The 19684-nt window shown below is 39.3% G+C and overlaps 1 protein-coding gene across 1 annotated transcript in view; it reads left to right on the top strand.

Annotated features, from left to right (window-relative positions):
* The first annotated feature begins 8655 nt into the window (after nt 1–8655).
* The window catches only part of GUCY2C (guanylate cyclase 2C), a 79057-nt gene continuing 68028 nt past the window's right edge, over nt 8656–19684 (top strand). The window contains exons 1-2 of the mRNA XM_032646976.1: nt 8656–8685; nt 9642–9672. Of these exons, the coding sequence (XP_032502867.1) occupies nt 8656–8685; nt 9642–9672 (61 nt within the window). The remainder of the gene's footprint in view (nt 8686–9641; nt 9673–19684) is intronic.

The following is a 19684-nucleotide window of genomic DNA, read 5'->3' on the forward strand; positions in this document are numbered from 1 at the left end:
TCAACTATTCCAGGAATAGTTCAATATGATAAATATTTTTCATGAGGAAATTAATGATATAATTTCCTCATGAAAAAATAAAAGTAGAAAAAAAACATTTGATCATCTCAATAGATAAAGACAATACAACTAAAACATCGTTTATGATTAGAAACTTGGGAACCTAGAAATAGAAGGAAATGTCATTAACATGATAAAAGAATCTACAAAATAAAAACTAAATTCCTACAGTGAATTTCATACTTAATGGCGAAATGTTAAAAATCATTATCTTTAAAATAGGAAATATAACAAGATATGTACTGCTAGGTGAAAACAGTAGGTAAGAAAGGAGAGAAAATAAGTGTATAAAAACTATCTTACGAGCCCACCTAGGCAAACTAAGGTGCACAGTCTTCCGAGATCTATTAGGAACAATACAGTAAAAAGAGAAAAAAATCATTTAGTAAATGATGTGCTTTCGTATATAAAAAACTTTAATCTACAGACTATTAGTATGTAATAAAAGAACTTAGCAAGGTTGTCAATATGAGATCAATACAAAAAAATTTAAATTTCTATCTATAAACAATGAGATTTTAAAAACACAACTTACAATTTACTTGCAATAGCAACAAACATATATAAATATATAATAGTTATGAATAATTCTAACAGTGTACAGTATACTTATGTTGAAAATAGTAAAACTTCATTTAGATGCATCAGTAAAGATGTAAGTAAAGGGACCAAGCATGTTCCTAAATAAGGAGGCTCAGTATACTAAAGATGTCTAATACCCCAAATTGACCATGTTCATAGATATTAACCTTTACACACACTATGCTCTAAAAATACTGTGGAAGAAATTTCTTTTTTTAGAAGAATATTTTAAGTGCCTTTCTAATTTCATCTATATCCTAAAATAGTTTGCATTCCATCCAAGTGTAATAAATGGGAAGGGGAAAATAAAAGAATACAAGTTCTATATTGGTGTGGAGAGAACATTAAAGATTATAAACTACGAAAAGTGTCAGGAGTTAATAGTCATTGGGAGATTAATATTGAAAACTTATAAACCACCTTATAATGCTTTGTGCTTTTCAAATTACTGCAGTATCTACTTTTTCTTTTAATTCCTCAAGGTCTTTTAAAATATTTATTAAACTTTGACTGCACAATTCTAGGAGATGGAGATACAGAAATGAATAAGACAGCTCAATTCCTTGAATTCCTACACCTTAAGTTCTAATGGGGGAGGCAAATTAATTAATTAATAAACAAGATAATATCAAATCATGATAACTTTTATAAAGAAAGTAAAGCAGAGTAACATAATAGAGAATGACTAGGGGAGTGAGGTGTCTTTCAAACTGGTTAATCACAAGAAGTGTCTTAAGGAGGTGCCATTTGAGCTGAAATCTGATAACAATAAAGATAGCAGTGTCAGAGAGTTCCCAGCAGAGGGAACAGTTGATGCAGATGTCCTTAAGTGAGTGGAACTTAGCAAGGCAGAGCGGGATAGGTGAGGAGACATGCAACTTGGCAAGACAATTACCATGTAAAACAGTGGTTCTCAAAGTGTGGTCCGTAGTCTCCTTGGGTAAAGGCACTTTAAAGGGTCACAGAGTTAAACTATTTTCAAAAGAATACTAACATTTTATTTGCCTTTTTCTCTTTGTTGACATTAGTGTTAATAGTTCAGAAGCAATGGTGGGTAAAACTACTATAACCTCAGCACATCAAGGTAGTGATACCCAGACTATACTAGTATTCATTATACTGTTCATCCATCACATATCATTTGCATGACTGAGTTGCAAGCTGAACTAGTCACCTTTTTATGGAAACCATTTTTACTTGAAAGATAAATGAGGGTTATTCAGATTTGAATGTTTGCAGACATTTTCTCAAAAAGTAAGCCAAGTGAGACTGTCACTTCAAGGAACACAACTGACAGTATTTGTTACCGATGATAAAAAGTCATGCATACAAGTAAAAATTAAAATTTTGGAAAACTTGTATCTGCTACCATGAGCTTGGCATCTTCTTGATACTTGACTTTTCTAATGAGACCAACAGTGATATGACAAATGCGATATTTTGATGATGTATTATGCGATGTGTTAAAATTTGAAAAATCTGCAGAACTCAGTGAAACAGTATTTTCCAAATTCACTGATTCATGATGTTAAAAGTCATGCATGTGTGAAAGATTCAATCAAAGTGCATGATAGCTCAATAGATTTTAATATATCAGGGTATGAAATTTCCTTGATATGGTTCCAGATCTCAAATTTCAACTAACCTTTGGGAAACTATCACTTGTCAAGTTTGGGTATAAAATCAAAGGATATCTGAAAAGGTTATGAAAATACCTCCGCCCCCCCCCTTTTTCAGCTGCATATCTATGTGAGGCCAGATTTTCTTCATATACTTCAACCAAAACAACAAATTAAAACAGACTGAATGCAGAAGTAAATATAAGAATCCAGCTGTCTTTTATTAAAGAGACATCAAGGAGATCTGCAAAAATGCAAAACAAAAATCACCCTATACATCAGCTTTTATTTTAAGAAAATACAGATTTTTTTCATGAAAATATATTTTTATTGAAGTATAATTGATTTACAATCTTGTGTTATTTCAGGTGTACAGCAAAGTAATTCAATTATATATATCGTTTTTCAAATTCTTTTCATTATAGGTTATTACAAGATATTGAATATAGTTCCCTGTGCTATACAGTAAATTCTTGCTTACCTATTGCATATGTAGTAGTTTGTAATCCCATATTCCTAATTTATCCCTTCCCCTTTCCCCTTTGGTAACTGTAAGTTTGTTTTCTATGTCTGTGTGTCTGTTTCTGTTTTGTGTATCAGTTCATTTGTGTTATTTTTAAGATTCCACATACAAGTTATATCATATAATATTTGTTTTTCTCTAACTTCACTTAGTATGATATTCTCTAGGTCCTTCCATGTTGCTGCAAATGGCAATATTTCATTCTTTTTTATGGCTGAGTAATATTCCATCTTCTTAAACCAATCATCTGTTGATGGACACTTGAGTTGTTTCCATGTCTTGGATAATGCAGACAGTGCTGCTATGAACATTGGAGTGCATGTATCTTTCTGACTTAGAGTTTTCATCTTTTCCGGACATGTGCCCAGGAGTGGGATTGCTGGATCATATGGTAGCTCTAGTTTTAGTTTCTTTAAGGAACTCCCATACCGTTTTCCATAGTGGCTACACCAACAAAAAAATGCATTTATGTTAACATGTCATGGGTTTAACATTATTATTTAAAATAAATAATTTTTTAAATAAGTTTATTTTATTTATTTATTTTTGGCTGGGTTAGGTCTTCGTCGCTGTGCACAGGCTTTCTCTAGTTGCAGCGGGCGGGGGCTACTCTTCGTTACAGTGCACGGGCTTCTCATCGTGGTGGCTTCTCTTGTTGCACAGCGCGGGCTCTAGGCACATGGGCTTCAGTAGTTGTGGTGTGCAGGCTCAGCTGTTGTGGCTCGCGGCTCTAGAGCACAGGCTCAGTAGTTGTGGTGCACAGGCTTAGTTGCTCCGCGGCATGTGGGATCTTCCCAGACCAGGGCTCGAACCCGTGTCCCCTGCATTGGCAGGTGGATTCTTGTGCCACCAGGGAAGCCCTCTTTTATTTTCAGTATAATAAGTATCAGTAGTTAAAACCCCATAAACAAAAGCTCTTAGGGTCCTCAGTAATTTTTAAGAAGGAGTCCTGAGATCCAAAAGTTTAAGAACTGGAGATGTAAATTTATGAATTCAGGTTCTGTTGAGAGACAGTACAATATACTGCTTAAGAACACAGACTCTAGAGCTAGATTGCTTAGGTTTGAATCCCAGAACCAACACTCAGCATGTGTATGACCTCAGACAAGTTACTTAGTCAGTCTTGCCTAAGTATCCCCATCTGAAAAACAAGAATAATAATGAAACTGATATCATAGATTTTTATGATGATTAAGTTAATTTATATAAATCACTTAGATTATGTTTGGCTCTTGGTAAATAGTATACGTGGTCATTATTATTATAATAAATATAACAGCAAGCCACTGAGAGTTTTAGGAAGCAGTAATGCATAATCTGATTTAGTAGTTTTTTAAAAAAATCTGTTGGCTGTTGTGTAGGAAATGGATTTTAAGAGGACAGAAGCCGAAGTAGGGAGACAAGTTAGGAGGCTCTGACAGTATCTCAGACAAGAGATGATGGTTTGGACTAGGGTGGTAATAATGGAGAGGGAAGGAGTGAACCTTTTTGGGAAATATTGTGGCAGCAGAGCTGATAGGATTTGCATACCCTATTGGATGTGGAAGATGAAGCAAAGAAAAATCAAGGATGGCTATTAGGATTTTGATTGAATAGGGTAGATGAGGATTCCATTTCCTGGGATGGTGAAGACTGGAAGAGGAACATGATACAGGGTGATGCAATCTAGAGTTCTGTTCTAGACATGCCATGTTTGAGGCTTCTATTCCACATCCCAGTAGAAATATCAAGACAGATATTTGAATCTGGAGTTAGTTCAGGGTTCAAGATGTAAACTTAAGTTCATCACCTTCTAGAGATTATATAAAGCCATGGATGAGATTTCTTAGGATGAAAGTGTAGACATTGAAAGATAACAGACTATGCAACCCCCCCCAAAAAATGCCCCTTTGGTATATTGATTATTTTGAGCTGTAGTCACTTGAAAAACAGCAAATACAAGCAGGGGCTTTCTCTGAACTCCTTTTATCTGCCTAAAGACAGATCCTCAAAAGGAGTTCAATTGTCATAAATCCCCTCCCTGGGAGTTTCGTCAACCAGGGAAGATTGACTCTTGTCACAGGAGAAGAGAATAAAAGTGGACACCGCAGCCAGACAGACTGTGTCACAAACTAACATACTTCCCATCTATTCGTCTAAAGATCCGTTCATCTTTGCTAAAAATCACTTACTGTCCCCAAGAGGTCTACCTCCCTCCTCCCCTTTCCCTATTAAGTCTGAATTCTAAGCCATTTTATAAGTTACTCATTTTTCCCTGGGAATCTACCCCATATACATAAAGTATACATGTTTTGTTTTGTATTTGGGGGAGGGAAGATTTGAAAAGATCCTTTACTATTTATTTATTTACTTGCTTTTAACTATTCCAACAGGTTTTATTGTGTTTTTTCTTCCATTTTTTTGAAATATAATTGACATACGGCACTGTATAAGTTTAATTTGTACAGCTTAATGACGCCTTACATAGATCATGAAATTATTATCACAATAGGTTTAGTGAACATCCATCATCTCATATAGATACAATGTTAAAGAAATGGAAAAAAATATTTCTCCTTGTGATGAGAACTCTTAGGATTTGTTCTCTTAACAACTTTCATGTATAACATACAGCAGCGGGCGGGGGCTACTCTTCGTTGTAGCCCCCGCCCGCTGCTGTATGTTACACATGAAAGAGTACAGTGTACATTACATCCCTGGGACTTATTTATCTCATAACTGGAGATTTGTACCTTTTGACTGCTCTCATCTAATCCTCCCACACACACCCCACCCTCCAGTAACCACAAATCTGATCTCTTTTCCTATGAGTTTGTTGTTTGTTTTTGAAATATAATTGACCTCCAACACTATGTTATTTGCTGTTACACAACATAGTGATTCAATATTTCTGTACATTTCAAAGTGATCACCATGATAAATCTAGCTATGATCTGTCACCATACAAAGATATTACATAGTTATTGGCTATATTCCCCACACAGTACATATCATGTCTGTGAATCATGTATTTTGCAACTAGAAAATTGTGCCTCTTATCTCCCTCATGTATACATATTAATAAACTTCTGTTTGTTTTTCTCTTGTTAATCTGTCCTTTATTACAAGGGTCTCAGCTAAGAACTCAGAATAGTAGAGGGAAAATTATTTCTCTCCCCTGCCTCCAACAGCAAGTACTGGACAGTTCATTTTTATAATTTTTTTCATAAAAGCTAACTAAACAAAATGCCTTGTGTGGCACAAAATCATATCCTTATAAATTAAACACTTTCAAGGTTTTGCCATTTTCCCTTTACCTGCTTTGCTTTCCTATGTCTATTATCCTTTTATACTCTTTTACACCTTTATGTGTCAAATTTTATTTCCCTCCAAAATTTCCTCACTCTGCTTCCATAAACTACTTCTTTGGTATTTAAGTCCGTCTACTTCGTTGCCCTCCAGATGTTTCACCACCTGCCCTCCTCACCAGCCCCCAGCCCCCAGTCTCAATTAATAAGCTCAGAGTGGAGAAGGCTAGGCTTCTGGAATGTGGCAAAACCGATCCAAATTCTGGCTCTGCTACTTACCACCCAAGCGGCCTTGGACCCAAATGTTACCATCCAGGGTTCTTGGCCTTCCTTAATCAATAGAAATTGATCACAGGCCAGACAAGAAGTTTAGGCAAGGCTTTACTGGGGCTCCTGCTGCAGCAGGGGGGAGCGAGAACAAGTAACAGTCCCTTGCTAGCTTGCTTCCCTGAGGGGATGTGGCGAGCTAGTTCCTTATATGGGGTGACGGTAGAGGTGTGTCCAGGGGTCGGGCTGGAGGGTTGGCTCAGGTGTCAGCCCACCCCTTTGTGGTATTGAGTTGGGGGGGGGGGCTGTGCGAAGGGCCTTCCTGAGACAGACCCCTCCCCCTCAGTTTCTCTGCTTTAGCTCCTCTCGGAAGTACCTAGGTAACAGTTATCTGATGCACATTTCCTGAGTTGTTTTACAGATGCTAAAATTCCCACCAAATGGAAGAAGTTAGCTACTTGATAACCATGAGCACCCAGACTTATTGGAGCCTGAGGATTGATAATGTTAAACCTGTGACCCTGCCCTGTTACCTCACCCTGTCAACCAGTCAGAGAATTGCATGAGCTGATCACAACCCTGTGACTCCCTCCCTCACCTTGTCTTTAAAAATGCCTCCCTGAAACCCACTGGGGAGTTTGCATTTTTAGAGCATTAGCTGCCCCAGACTCCTTGTCTGGCGCCTTGCAATACACAGTGCACTTTCCTTCATCACAACCCAGTAGGTTGACTTTATGTGCAGGCAAGCAGACCCAAGTTTGGTTCGGTAGCAAAATCCAAACTTTGAGTATCATTGTCATCATTCCTGCTGATTTCACGTGTGTGTTTCAAACTACCCTTGCAACTTTCTAAATTTATGTCAAGAATTCTCACTAGCCTCTACATTCACATCCTCAATATAATTGTATATTCTTTCCCGACAAATTTACAGCTTTGTACTTTGTTTTGTTGACTCTTGGCCTCCATTTCTCTGATAAACACCTTAAGTTAAATAGTCTCTCCTTTTATTTCACAGGGATGCTGTGGGTGTCAGCTGTAAATGGGCTTGGTTTCTTTCTCACAGTTTTTTTTTTTTTTTTTTTTTTGCGGTACGTTGGTCTCTCACTGATGTGGCCTCTCCCGTTGCAGAGCACAGGCTCCGGACGCGCAGGCTCAGCGGCCATGGCTCACGGGCCCAGCCGCTCTGCGGCACGTGGGATCTTCCCGGACCGGGGCACGAACCCGTGTCCCCTGCATCGGCAGGCGGACTCTGAACCACTGCGCCACCAGGGAAGCCCTCTCACAGTCTATTTTACATCCTTACCTATCAGGGACAGTCTGTCACTGTCTAGACCTCTGAGCGTTTTAAAAGCCTATAAAGGTGTTTGAGACCTAAAAGAAAGAAGTCTTGGCTCCAAATTCAAAAAAGATAACTAAAAAATCAAAACTGATAGCAAAACTATAAGACTCCTTTCAATTTTTTACAGAAAAAAATTTTTACAGAAAAATGATACATATCAAATATATTAAGTGTGGTCGCATCTAATACATTTGATATGATGTGTCTTTGGGCGACCAGTTTCTGCAATCATGAAGCATTAATAAGACTTTTCTCCCCTGATCTTCTTATCCTTTTCCATCTAATCCTATTTCATCAGGCATTTGTTCCTCCTTCAAATAATTTTGCCAAGTTTTAAGCATTTGACAAATTCATTTCTCCTAATCTCATACATAAGGTGAAAAGGAATATCTACCACTCTACATTTCAGAACTTCTTTCTTTCAAATATATCCTGCTGATTCACTGTTAAATATAAAGAAATATATCTAAATAAATGTAGTTTAAATTTTTGTTCCTGTGGTAGATTCCAAATATTTGTCTTAGGGACAATTTTCTAATCCCATCTAGCCACATAATTATTTCTTGAATACAACTGAAATTTCTTTCCATTACTATTCTTTTCTAATAAAGTGAAGTTGTCATATACTTCGCTTTTTCAATTCATTTCAATTAAATAAACGTTCAATTAAAGTTAGAGAAGATATACCTACTATACACACAAAAGTAGCACAAAAGAAGGAGCAATTGATTCTGCCGTTTAGAGAAGGGCATCAAGGAATAACAATAACTATCTAGGTGCCAGGAACTTTATAATACCATTTTCTGCTTTAATTAAACCAAACTTCCTTGTGCTAGAATCTGCGAAGTTCACGCAACAGTAGTAAGTTAATTTTCACTTGCTGGTGCTCCTGTGAATATATCTAGAAGTTGCTAGGCATGTCTTGAATATTGTCCAATAAGTCTGTTTGTCCTGGGAACTGCTGTGGGCCCACTGAGCATGAGGGTCTCCAGTGGATTCTGCCACCTGGTGAGTGCAGTTTGCTCACACATTGAAGTCCCCCACGGGGTGCTACCACAGCTCCAGCAATCCCGACAGCCACCATGGAGGACTCTCAAAGTGCCAGAGCAGGCTGCCAGTTTTTGATCAAGTGAAGTAGGACATCCCTCTTCTTTATGTGATAGAGCCTGTTAGAGTGGCCCTAGGCAATTATGTGTATGACTTACTATTCTACTGACTTCTTTATCAGGTGGTTCTTCCAGGTTTTTATTCCAGGTCTTTTTCTCTTTTGAACTAAGGTCTGCATGTATGGACTGGATTGGAGACAGGCTGGAATAATATGGCAGCTGTTGTTTGGCTGTTTCCCTGGGAATGAATCACCTATGGTGTGACTCTTCAACCCCAGGTGAGTGAATGTTGTTTGGGCAAATCCCGTCAATCATCTGGCACACCTACCCACATCCAAACTCCAGCAAGGGTCACAGCTCAGGCTTACTGGCTAGAATAGAAATTAAATTTATCTTACAAATAAGAAAACTAAAGATCAGCAAATGTAGGTAATCTGCTGGAGTTCATATGCTTAACAAACAGCTGAAACATGATTCAAATCCAGCTTCAAGTTTTGTGGGTCTTGGTTTTTTGTATAAGAATATCGAACTGCCTCCTGAAACTCAAAGATGCTCTTCTTTGCCTCAAGATATACAATTCTGTTCTTTAAATGCTTGCCTTACCTTTCCAACTTTGTAAAGAAGCATCAATAAACAAAATTGATCGTTATTCTGTTCGTAAGGAGTTTACACTTCAGGGGACTGATCACTTTTTTTCCTTCTTTCTCAAGCTATTATTTTAACCCATATAACTAGGAGGAAGTAATCCTTCAGCTGCCTTGGCATGGTGGGGAAGAGTAATGTCCAGCTTCTCTACAGGAGAATACAGAGTTCCTTTTTCAGGATTGACGTATCAACCCAACCAACCACTCTTGGCAGCCTACGGCCTGTTTCCTTCCGTGTGTCGGAGGTAAGAGAAGACAAACAAAGCTGTTTCCAGAGCATGGAGAACTTTATTGCAGCTAAGATGCATTACTACTGTCTCCAGCACATATTTCCCTAAGTACATAAAACTAGCCACCTGGACAGAGGAGGTAATCCAAGAGTCACTAGGAAATTGAACAGAATTCCAGCTGCCCCTGCAAGTGTATAACAATGACCTACTCCAGCCTTTCCTGAGCATATGAGAAGACTGTACAAAATGGGCTGGGGAAGGAGGGAGAGGAAGACATTGCTCAGGGTTTAAATAGAGTTTCTTTTGTTGTTTGTTTGTTTGTTTTATGGGAGTATAATTGCTTTACAATGTTGTGTTAGTTTCTGCTGTACAACAAAGTGAATCAGCTATATGTATACATATATCCCCTCCCTCTTGAGCCTTCCTCCCACCCCACCCCCATCCCACTCCTCTAGGTCATCACAGAGCACCGAGCTGAGAATGGGAGAGGGGAAGACAAGAGGAAATAGGCATAACAAGGAAAAGAAACAAGCCTGTCGGCCTGAAGCGCCCAGGCACTGGTGCTAGAATTTAGATATGCAGCCCTAGTGTACAATAGTGATTTGGGTGTCAGTCGGGTCACCCGACCTTGTGATCTAGATAACATGACTTACCCGACCTTGTGATCTAGATAACATGACTTTGACGCTCATCTCATCCTTGTAGAAAGTTCAAAAACACTTCCCAATATTCCATCAAACCCTGAAGTCTTAAACTACCATGATCATCTCTGACTTTAGACTCCTGCTTCTGAGAGTCACCTAGCCATCCTACTCCTGTTCTTACCCCATGAATCTAGACGCAGATATGAGCACCTTTCCATAATTCCCAAAAGTTAGGCAAGTCGTATCTGGCACAGACTTGACTGAAGGTTTGGGAACCATTACCCAGTTTTATCAGTTTTAAATTCCCGCTAGAATACAACTATCATGAAGGCAGAAATGTGTTCATTTGTGTAACCCCAATGCTGAGAATGATTAGAGGGTGCTCCATAAATATCTGTTGTATGGATGAAGTAAGGCATCTTTTCCTCAAGGAAAAGACGAGCAACCTCTTATTTATTTTATACATCCTTGTTCTTAAATGTCTTCAGCCCGCATCCCACTAGGCCTTTCCCACAGGCCATTTATTTCTATGTAGCTCCCATCTCTTTCCCTTTATCTCTTTCCATCTCTCCTCCTCATTCCCTTGTTCCTGGATTAGCTCTGGGAACTTCACATTTTCCTCATTTTATCACGTAAAGCAATTTATATTTCTCTGTGCCTAACTCAGAAGGTTTGCGTAACCAAATCCATTTTAGTGCTCAGCAAAACCGTATAGCCTTTTAGTTACCTGAACCCATCTGGCATTGTATTATCCTATGTGAATAGGACCAGTAAGGATTTCCTTCACAGGAAATAAACAGTTAAACTAGGAATCATTAAAAATTATATATTTATACCTTAAAAGTTTTATTTTATCTCAAAACATATTCATGTTTGTTTATTCACCCATTGGTTGCTGTCAGGCCAAGTAATATTCTTTAAGCATGAGTAGCCAGGTTGGAGCTCTATATCAGCTTTCTTTCTTTCTTTTTTTATTGAAGTATAGTTGATTTACAATATTTCAGGTATACAGCAAAGTGATTCAGTTGTGACACAAAGTGATTCAGTTGTGTCTTTTTCAGATTCTTTTCCATTATAGGTTATTACAAGATATTGAATATAGTTCCCTGTGCTATACAGTAGATCCTTGTTGTTTATCTGTTTTATATATAGTAGTGTGTATCTGTTAATCCCAAATTCCCAATTTGTCCCTCCCCCCGTATCAGCTTTCTTAAGTAAACCACACCCCTAGTGCATCTTGTACTACTTCTGGTGTTTGATGTTTTAAGGTAATTGACAAGTTCTCTAAGGACAGAATTTCTTTTAGGTTTCTTTGTTATTCCCTGGTGTTTTATAGCAGTCTCGCCACAGCAGTTTTCTTAGTAATTTGCTTTGTTTAAGATTTCCAACAGTTTTTGTATGTATTTTATCAGATTACATAACATTTAATTAAGGACATAATTTAATAAATATGTTTGGCAAGTTTGGGTGCAAGCACAAGGAACCCTTGGTAAGCAGATGACTTAATTGGAAGGAGCAGAAGTATTCACGTCCACTGGCTGCAGGCATTCAGGGTGTATTTCAGCTAATCTGGTGCGTCTATTAAATCATCCGTTCAGAAATACTCTAATGTACAGCATGATGGCTCCAGCTAACACTGCTATATGATATAGAGGAAAGCTGTTAGAATAGACTCCATGAGTTCTTCTCAGAAGGAGAATTTTTTTTCCCTTTATTCTTTCCTCCTTTCTTTTCTTTTTATTGTATTTATATGGCAAGATGGTTATTAGCTGAACCTACTGTGGTAATCATTTCACAATATATGTAAAGCAAACCATCATGCTGTATGCCTTAAACTTATACAATGATGGGTGTCAATTATTTCTCAATAGCACTGGAAAAAGAGAAGTACTTTACTGTAGCCATTTTTCCTCAATAAATCCCGATCAGAATCTCTACTTTTGTGCTTATTTAAAAAAATACTTTCACGTTTTAGTTCTATCAGTTACATTAGTTCGTAAACTCACTTTTGCATCTGCACTGAGATAGGGAGAGAGGAAGCCTAGGACTGCTATAGACTGTAGAGATGCCGAGTACTCTGATAGGCCTGAAGGTGAGCAGGGGATCTTAATGAGAAGCATACAAAAGAGACCCAAAGTCTTGCCACAAACGAAAGAGTGGCACATGCAGGTGACCTGCTCAGCTGCCCCTTCCCATGAGGAGTAATTTCCCTTTTTTTCTCATATCTTTAGGGCTTTTGTGTTCTACTGAAGAGTATATCTCATAAATCTGCCAACTCGGTGTTCCATTATTTGTTTTTGACCCTTGAAACTTTCCCAGCAGAACCTGCCTCTCTTTAATCATGATCTACATGCTGGTAGTTTTACAACATAAAGAAGACACATAATGTTTGCCTTAAAGGATCCAGAAAGGACTGTCATCTTGTTCGTTCCCTTCTGAAAATCTTCCCTGGTTCCATGCTATAACCAAAGGGTTCCCAGAACTGCATCTGCCTTCTGTCTTCACATCTGAATTAAAAGCACCTGACAGTTACAACTTCGTCCATCCCTTGACGTCGCTTTCTTTCATATTTGCAATTTGCAGGCCAAATCAAAAAACAAAAACAGTCTACTCTTTCTCCTACCACAGGAAGTGGGAATAGCAACATATTAACGGACAACCAAGTTTGAGTCCACAGTGGCCACCAAATGTGCAACATATAAAATCGTTACCTGTAGCAAAGGTTAATCACCGATATGATGGCCGTGTGCCTCTCTGCAGCCTGCTGTTCCATTCTTCCTAACGTCCACTAAAAGTATCCAGGGGCACCCACTCCTGACCACTCTCAGTCACTCATCACCACGTTACCCCCCCATAAAATAACCCCAGTGCTTTCCTTCTGAATCAAATCTGAATCCTATGAAGTCTGAGCATCTACCGTCCTCCCTCCAGGAGACACTAGAATTGAACCCACCTTATTCCACATCACTCATCCCCCCAAACATGGGTACTTGGTGTCATATCTTCTCTAGCCTTTTTTCATCCCCGTATTGCTATGCCATGCTCAACACATGCCTCAGTATCCTGTATCTCTTTGTAGACTGTTCCGTACACCTCATGGCTAGGTTGGGAGAAGCAGGGGTCATGTGTTAGGGATGGGGCACACAGAGTACAAAGGCTCTAGTAACATTTTATACCTTAGGCTGTAATGTATGTACATGAGTGTTCATTTTATTATTCCTTTAATTTGTATATATTCATGGTAGATATTCCTTTACATGTATGATCTACTTCATAATTTAAAAAATTTAAAAAAAATACCTCTGTCCTCTTGAGGCGTGTACCATCTAGCCAGGATACTCTCTATCCCATTTCATCAACCACTGTCAGTTACTGAAGTCCTGGATATTCTCCCTGGTTTATTCCTCCCCAACAAGGGCCTGCTATCAGTCTGGTTGATTTTCATACCCAGGAGGTGACCTGTCCAACAGACTGGACTCTGAGTTCCTGAAACTCCTCTGTTCAAAAACATTGTCCTTCCCCCCCTCAGCCACCTTGAACTTTTCAAATCAGTAATTCAGAAAACCCACCCTCTAATGCAAACACTATCCTTCCAGCTGTTTGTTTCAGCTGTCCCCTTTCCACCTGTACTTCTACCTGCCTACTGTACCGTCATCCCTTCAAGCCTCTTCTTTTTTTTTTTTTTTTTTTGGCCATGCCGTGCGACATGCAGGGTCTTAGTTCTCCCAGCAGGGATTGAACTCACAGCCTGGGCAGTGAAAGCATGAAGTCCTAACTACTGGACGACCAGGGAATTCCCTCAAGCTTCTTCTTTATGCCTTTCCCTCACTCCCCTCCTGCATGCACTTCATTGTTATTCAATTTAGATTTTATAGTCCATCTCTCCACTCTTTTGACTTTGTTCAATTTTTTTTTTATCCATTTGTTCTTTCATTGCACCTACCTGGAAAAACCATACCTGAATAAGCCCAACCATTCACTTTCCCGTACTGCTCTTGGGCAGCTAAACATTGCTAGAGAAAATCATAAAGCTGGGCTGAGTAGGGCCAGTTTTCAGTCGCTCATCTCCTAATCTCACCACTGACAAACAACCTTAGGACACATCTCTTATCAGTCCCTTCTCTCACTCATCATGGTAACTCTTCAAGTCCCTCCCTTCTCAAGCCTCTGACTAGCCCAGCTCTCCTTTCATTCTCAGCCAATGACTCACCTCCTTCAGAAAATAAATTTAAACAATCATACATAAATGATCTCATCTTCCAGCCCACAAGTCTAGAAATATACATGTATATATGAAACCGAGCAGATCCCTGCAGGGCCTTCATGATTGCAGACCCTTCCATGTTCCCCCACTCCCACCTTTAGAAAAAAAAAAACAACCTTATTTTCCCTGGCCTGTTTCAGAAAACAGATTCAAGCAATTAATCATTTAAGGAGGGGCAAAAGTGGGAACTAAGAAAAGGCTGTCAAGCAAGGAAGGTGATAACAACTTAAGCAATAAGTAAAATTGAAGGATTGGGTCATAAAGTCCTAGTTCTCCTTGAGAAAAACAGATAACAGTGTCTGACACACATTCTTAAGTTATTTCTTACAGAAACCAGACCCCCAACCAGGTGGAAACTGCTGACCCTGAACACATAGACCATAGACTGGTTGGAGCTGGAAAATTGATGATCAAGATTACTGAAACACCACCCTGTCACCTTACCGTCTACCAATCCGAAAAGTGTCCATGAGCTGATCACACACCCTGCGACCCTCACCCCAACACTGCCTTTAAATACATTTCTCTGAAAACCATCGGGGAGTTTGGGTCTTTGAGTATTAGCTGCCCATCCTCCTTGTTGGGTGCCCTGCAGTAAACACTGAGCTTTCCTTCACCACAACCCAGTAGGTTGGCTTTGCTGCGTATCTAGGTGGGTGGATCCAAGTTCTGTTCAGGAACATACACAATCATCCTACAACACGTTCTTCCTTTTATAAGGAAGAGTTGTTCTTTCTGCCATGTTTGGAATCCCATTGCCTCTCATTTTCTTGGAGCCATCGTCATTTACGCCTCCTCTCTCATATTTGCCACCTCTCCCTCTCCACCAGCTCCTTATCAACATTTAAATAACTCAACTAACTTTCACCCTTAAAAATCCTCTCATAACCCTATCCCCACTTCTGGTTATCACTCTGTTTCTCTCCTCGGCTTCTGGTAAAAGAAGCATAATTTCTGGTTGTTTTCAGTCACTGAGTGGATTTCTAGAACCAGCCTATTTTTCAGGTTTTGGTCTACTATAAAATGAGGAGAATCACGGTACTGTCCCATTCAATTTTACTAATCCCTTCTATTAATGTCTGGTTCGTTGAGTACCCAGAATGCATTTCTTCTTTCACCTGGGATGAACAGTAGAACCGGCAAGGCTAAGTCAAGGGAGTGTTACACCAGGCAATTCCTGTCCTGTCCCACGAGGTCTGGAGGCAGCCTTTCCGTGATCACTCACAAGATCTCTTTCACGTCAGGAAACGTCCATTCTCCTTGTAGGCCCTGCAGTGGGGGATGCAACTCCCAGTGTAGAGGTGTGATCAGCTGGGACATGGTAAATCACTAGAGGGCCATTCAAGTTAACCTGAAGAGTGGCAACAGCCCAGCTTTTATTAAAATTTTTTTGTAGCACAACACCGTAAATCAACTATACTCCAATAAAATTAAAAAAAAAAATTTTGGCGGCCGACCACCATGATTGATTGAATTTATCATTTCATATATTGTATTTGGTCAGTTTTAAACTGTAAATAGAGTTACTTCCGGGGAAAATTTGTAGGGCTACTTTCTCTCGCTGTCTTCTTTTGCTATTTGATGGTTTTCTTGTAATGATTTGCTTTCAAGTTTTTTCTCATCTTTTTTGTATCTACTATAGTTTTTCTTTGTGGTTAGCTCAAGGCATGCATAAAATATCTTGTAGTTGTAGCCATCTATTTTAGGTTGATAACACCTTAACTTCAATTGCATATAAGAACTCTGTACTTTTACTCTCCTGTCCCCACACTTTCTATATTGTGTGCCCAATAACAAATTTTTATCATTTAACTTTTATATTAAGCTTAAACATAACTTAGGTACCACCATTACAATATTACTTTACTCTGCATTTTTTAATATATTTACCTTTGCCATGAGATTTATGCTCTCATATGCTTTTGCATTGCTGTTTAGTATGTTTTCATTTCAATTTGAAGAACTCCTTAAGCATTTCTGTAAGGCAGGTCTAGTGGTGATGAGCTATCTTAGTTTTTGCTTATCTGGGAAAGACTCTATCTGTCCTCCATTTTTAGAGGATAATTTTGCCGGTATAATATTTTTGGTTGGCAGGGTTTTTTCTTTCAGGTACTTTGAACATATCATTGCACTGTTTCCTTGCCTACAAGATTTGGGCTGAGAAATCCACTGATAGTCTTATAGGGGTTCCATTTCATGTGATGAGTCACTTTTCTCTTGCTGCTTTCAAAATCCTAGAGCTTAGTCAACAGCTTTCCCATCCACCCAGCTGAGTGTATAACGGGTCACTCTTGACTCCTCCCTCTCTCTAATGCCCCAAGTCCAATGAAATATCTTCTTATCATTTTACCTTTTAGATGTCTCTTGAACCCACTTCCACTGCCACGGCCCTCATCTGGCCCCCTTCACTTCTCACCTAAACCACAGAAGCAGCCTCTTAATTTGCTCCATGACCCCACTCCTGCCTCTCTCTAGGTCATTTCTTCCATGGCAGTCTAAGTGCTCTTTACAAAATTTATCTGATCATGTCCCTTTCTTGACTCTTAGGGTAAAGTTCCAAATTCGTAATGGCTCACAGGAAACCCCCTGGCCTACACTTGCCTACTCCCCTGGCATCCTTTACTGCACTGGACTAGCTTTCTTCACTTCAGCCATACCATATCTCTTTCAGTTCCTCAAATATCCATGCCCCCTCCTCTGCACAAGGGCCTCTGGGCCTCTGCACAAGCTCTGTCCCAGCCTCACATGCTCTCCCTCACTTTCCATTCAGCTAACTCCTGTTCATCCTCCAAGGCTCGGCTCAAAGGATACTTTCTCAGGGACGCGTCCTTGACTTTCCAGAATAGGTTAGGTTAATCTGCCATGTGCTCCCACAGCACTCTGCACTGTTTTTCATTGTTGAGTTTAGTTATTCATAATTATTTATTTAATGTTTGTCTTCCCCACCAGTAGACATGTGTTCCATGAAGACATTAATGTATCCATGTCATTCATGGCTGTATGCCCAGTGCCCTTCCAATGCCCCGTCAAGTCCCAATAATAGTTGCTGACTGGGTGAGTGAAACACAGATCTTCCTAGTTAAGGATTCAGTTTCAATGTGAAGGATTCAGTTTCAATGTGCAACTATAACCTAAAAGCTAATAATCTATCATATTTGTGCTTGCCTTAAACACTTTGACCTTTATTTTCCATCTTACAAGCGTTTTTGGTATATACAATACTGCCCTCTTCCTCTTTTCCCTCTTCTCAGTGATGTGTCACCAGTGATTTTTTTTTTATTGGGTGAGGCGCAGGTAATATCCTTGTTTATAACTCTGACCTTTCTGTGAGCAAACACGCAAAGTGAACTTTGGTTTATCTCCTACTGTAATGTAGCTGCTAATTGCTGACAGGGAGGCTGTATTCTGTGGTCCACGTGACCGGTGGGGTGACCAGAAAGGAGCGTGGGGAAGAGTAGACCACGGGACTCAGTGACAGGCTGTTCAGTTGGAGTTCCTGCTTCCCTGAAAGGCCCAGAGTAAAGCAAGGAGTATGGTGCTGAGGTGAGAGAGGTCATGAAGACGCCACTGTTGGCCTTGGCTTTGTGGTCACTGCTCCTCCGACCAGGGCTTTTGTTCTGGGACTCCCAAGTGAGTCAGAACTGTCACAATGGCAACTACGAGATCAGCGTGCTGTTGACGAACAACTCGGCCTTCCCAGCGTCCCAGGTTAACTTGAGAGATGTGGTGGACGCGGGAATGGAAATAGTGAGACAGCGTCTGCTTGAAGCTGGTAAGAAGATGGTAACAGAATTCTCCTCCCTGTTACCACCTCTGGGGTCAGAGGGTTGCTAAGCCAAGACCTGTGTTCTTTGCCTGATCACCCAACCTTCTCTAAGGGCCTGGCCCACAGGCCTTTTCTATTTCGAGGCAATAGATCCTCAAAGAGAAGGATTTGAGCCCTACCTCAATGAGTTCACTCATGATCTACTCTGCTTTGGGGATGGCCCCGACCCAGGTGTTCACAGCAGTGAAATGTCCCAGCTAAAGCTGGATTTAACTTAACTGGACTTAAGTAGATAAAACTACTCAGCATCAGGAAGGCATTATGTTTCCTTCTGTAGCTTCTCAGAGGCAAGATTTGGTCTGTGTCTGAGATTTCACAGGGTTACCAGTCAAGAAGATGAATTAAGTAAAGATCCAGGTGCTAAATCTTTCACTGGGATTTTTAATCCATCTACTCACTCTTTACATCTCTGGTGGCTGTTATTATAAGATACAGTCAATATGATAAATTGGCAATCAAATTCAGTGTTGAAGTTCTTTATTGTATCTCTTTTTTGGGGGATATAAGAAAATTATTTTACTTTTTAAAATGTTTTATTGAAGTATAGTTGATTTACAATGTTGTGTTAATTTCTGGTGTACAGCAAAGTCATTCAGTTGTGTGTGTGTGTGTGTGTGTGTGTGTGTGTGTGTGTGTGTGTATTCTTTTCCATGATGGTTTATCACAGGATGAATACAGTTCCCTGTGCTCTACAATAGGACCTTGTTGTTTATCCATACTGTATATGCTAGTTTGCATGTATCTCTTAATTATTAAAATAAGCTATACCAGTAGATAAAACATGTAGAATAAAGGGAAAAAAGTCACCCCTGATAATTTCCAGCCACCTGGATATTTCCCGTATCTTTTCATGTGCCTCTGAGTTTCTTGTTTTTAAGAACATAGTTGAGGTCACTATGGCACAGAAACAATTTTCTGTCCTTCTTATTTCATGTCACATGATTCTACAAGTGGCTTTCCTAGAACTGCATAATCTTCTTAGCATCATGTGAATGAATGACCAATACCCCTTAGAGTAGATATCCTCCCAAATCATGTAATCATTCCCTATGGTAGGACATTCCATTGTTTTTAATTTCTCACGATTATTTAAAAACTACTACAATAAACATTTTTATGTACATAGTTTTTTCCATGCTTTGAGGTGAGATTGCCATAAGTATAATTACTGAGTCAATGAGTATTTCATACATCTTAATGGTTATTTATGGTTCTAAGGAGAGGATGTCTTAATTTTCTCTATTTAAAATTTGTGGTAATAATAGCAATAGGTATCATAGATCATATATCATA

This window comes from Phocoena sinus, chromosome 10 (assembly GCF_008692025.1).
Source record: "Phocoena sinus isolate mPhoSin1 chromosome 10, mPhoSin1.pri, whole genome shotgun sequence".
Lineage (NCBI taxonomy): Eukaryota > Metazoa > Chordata > Mammalia > Artiodactyla > Phocoenidae > Phocoena > Phocoena sinus.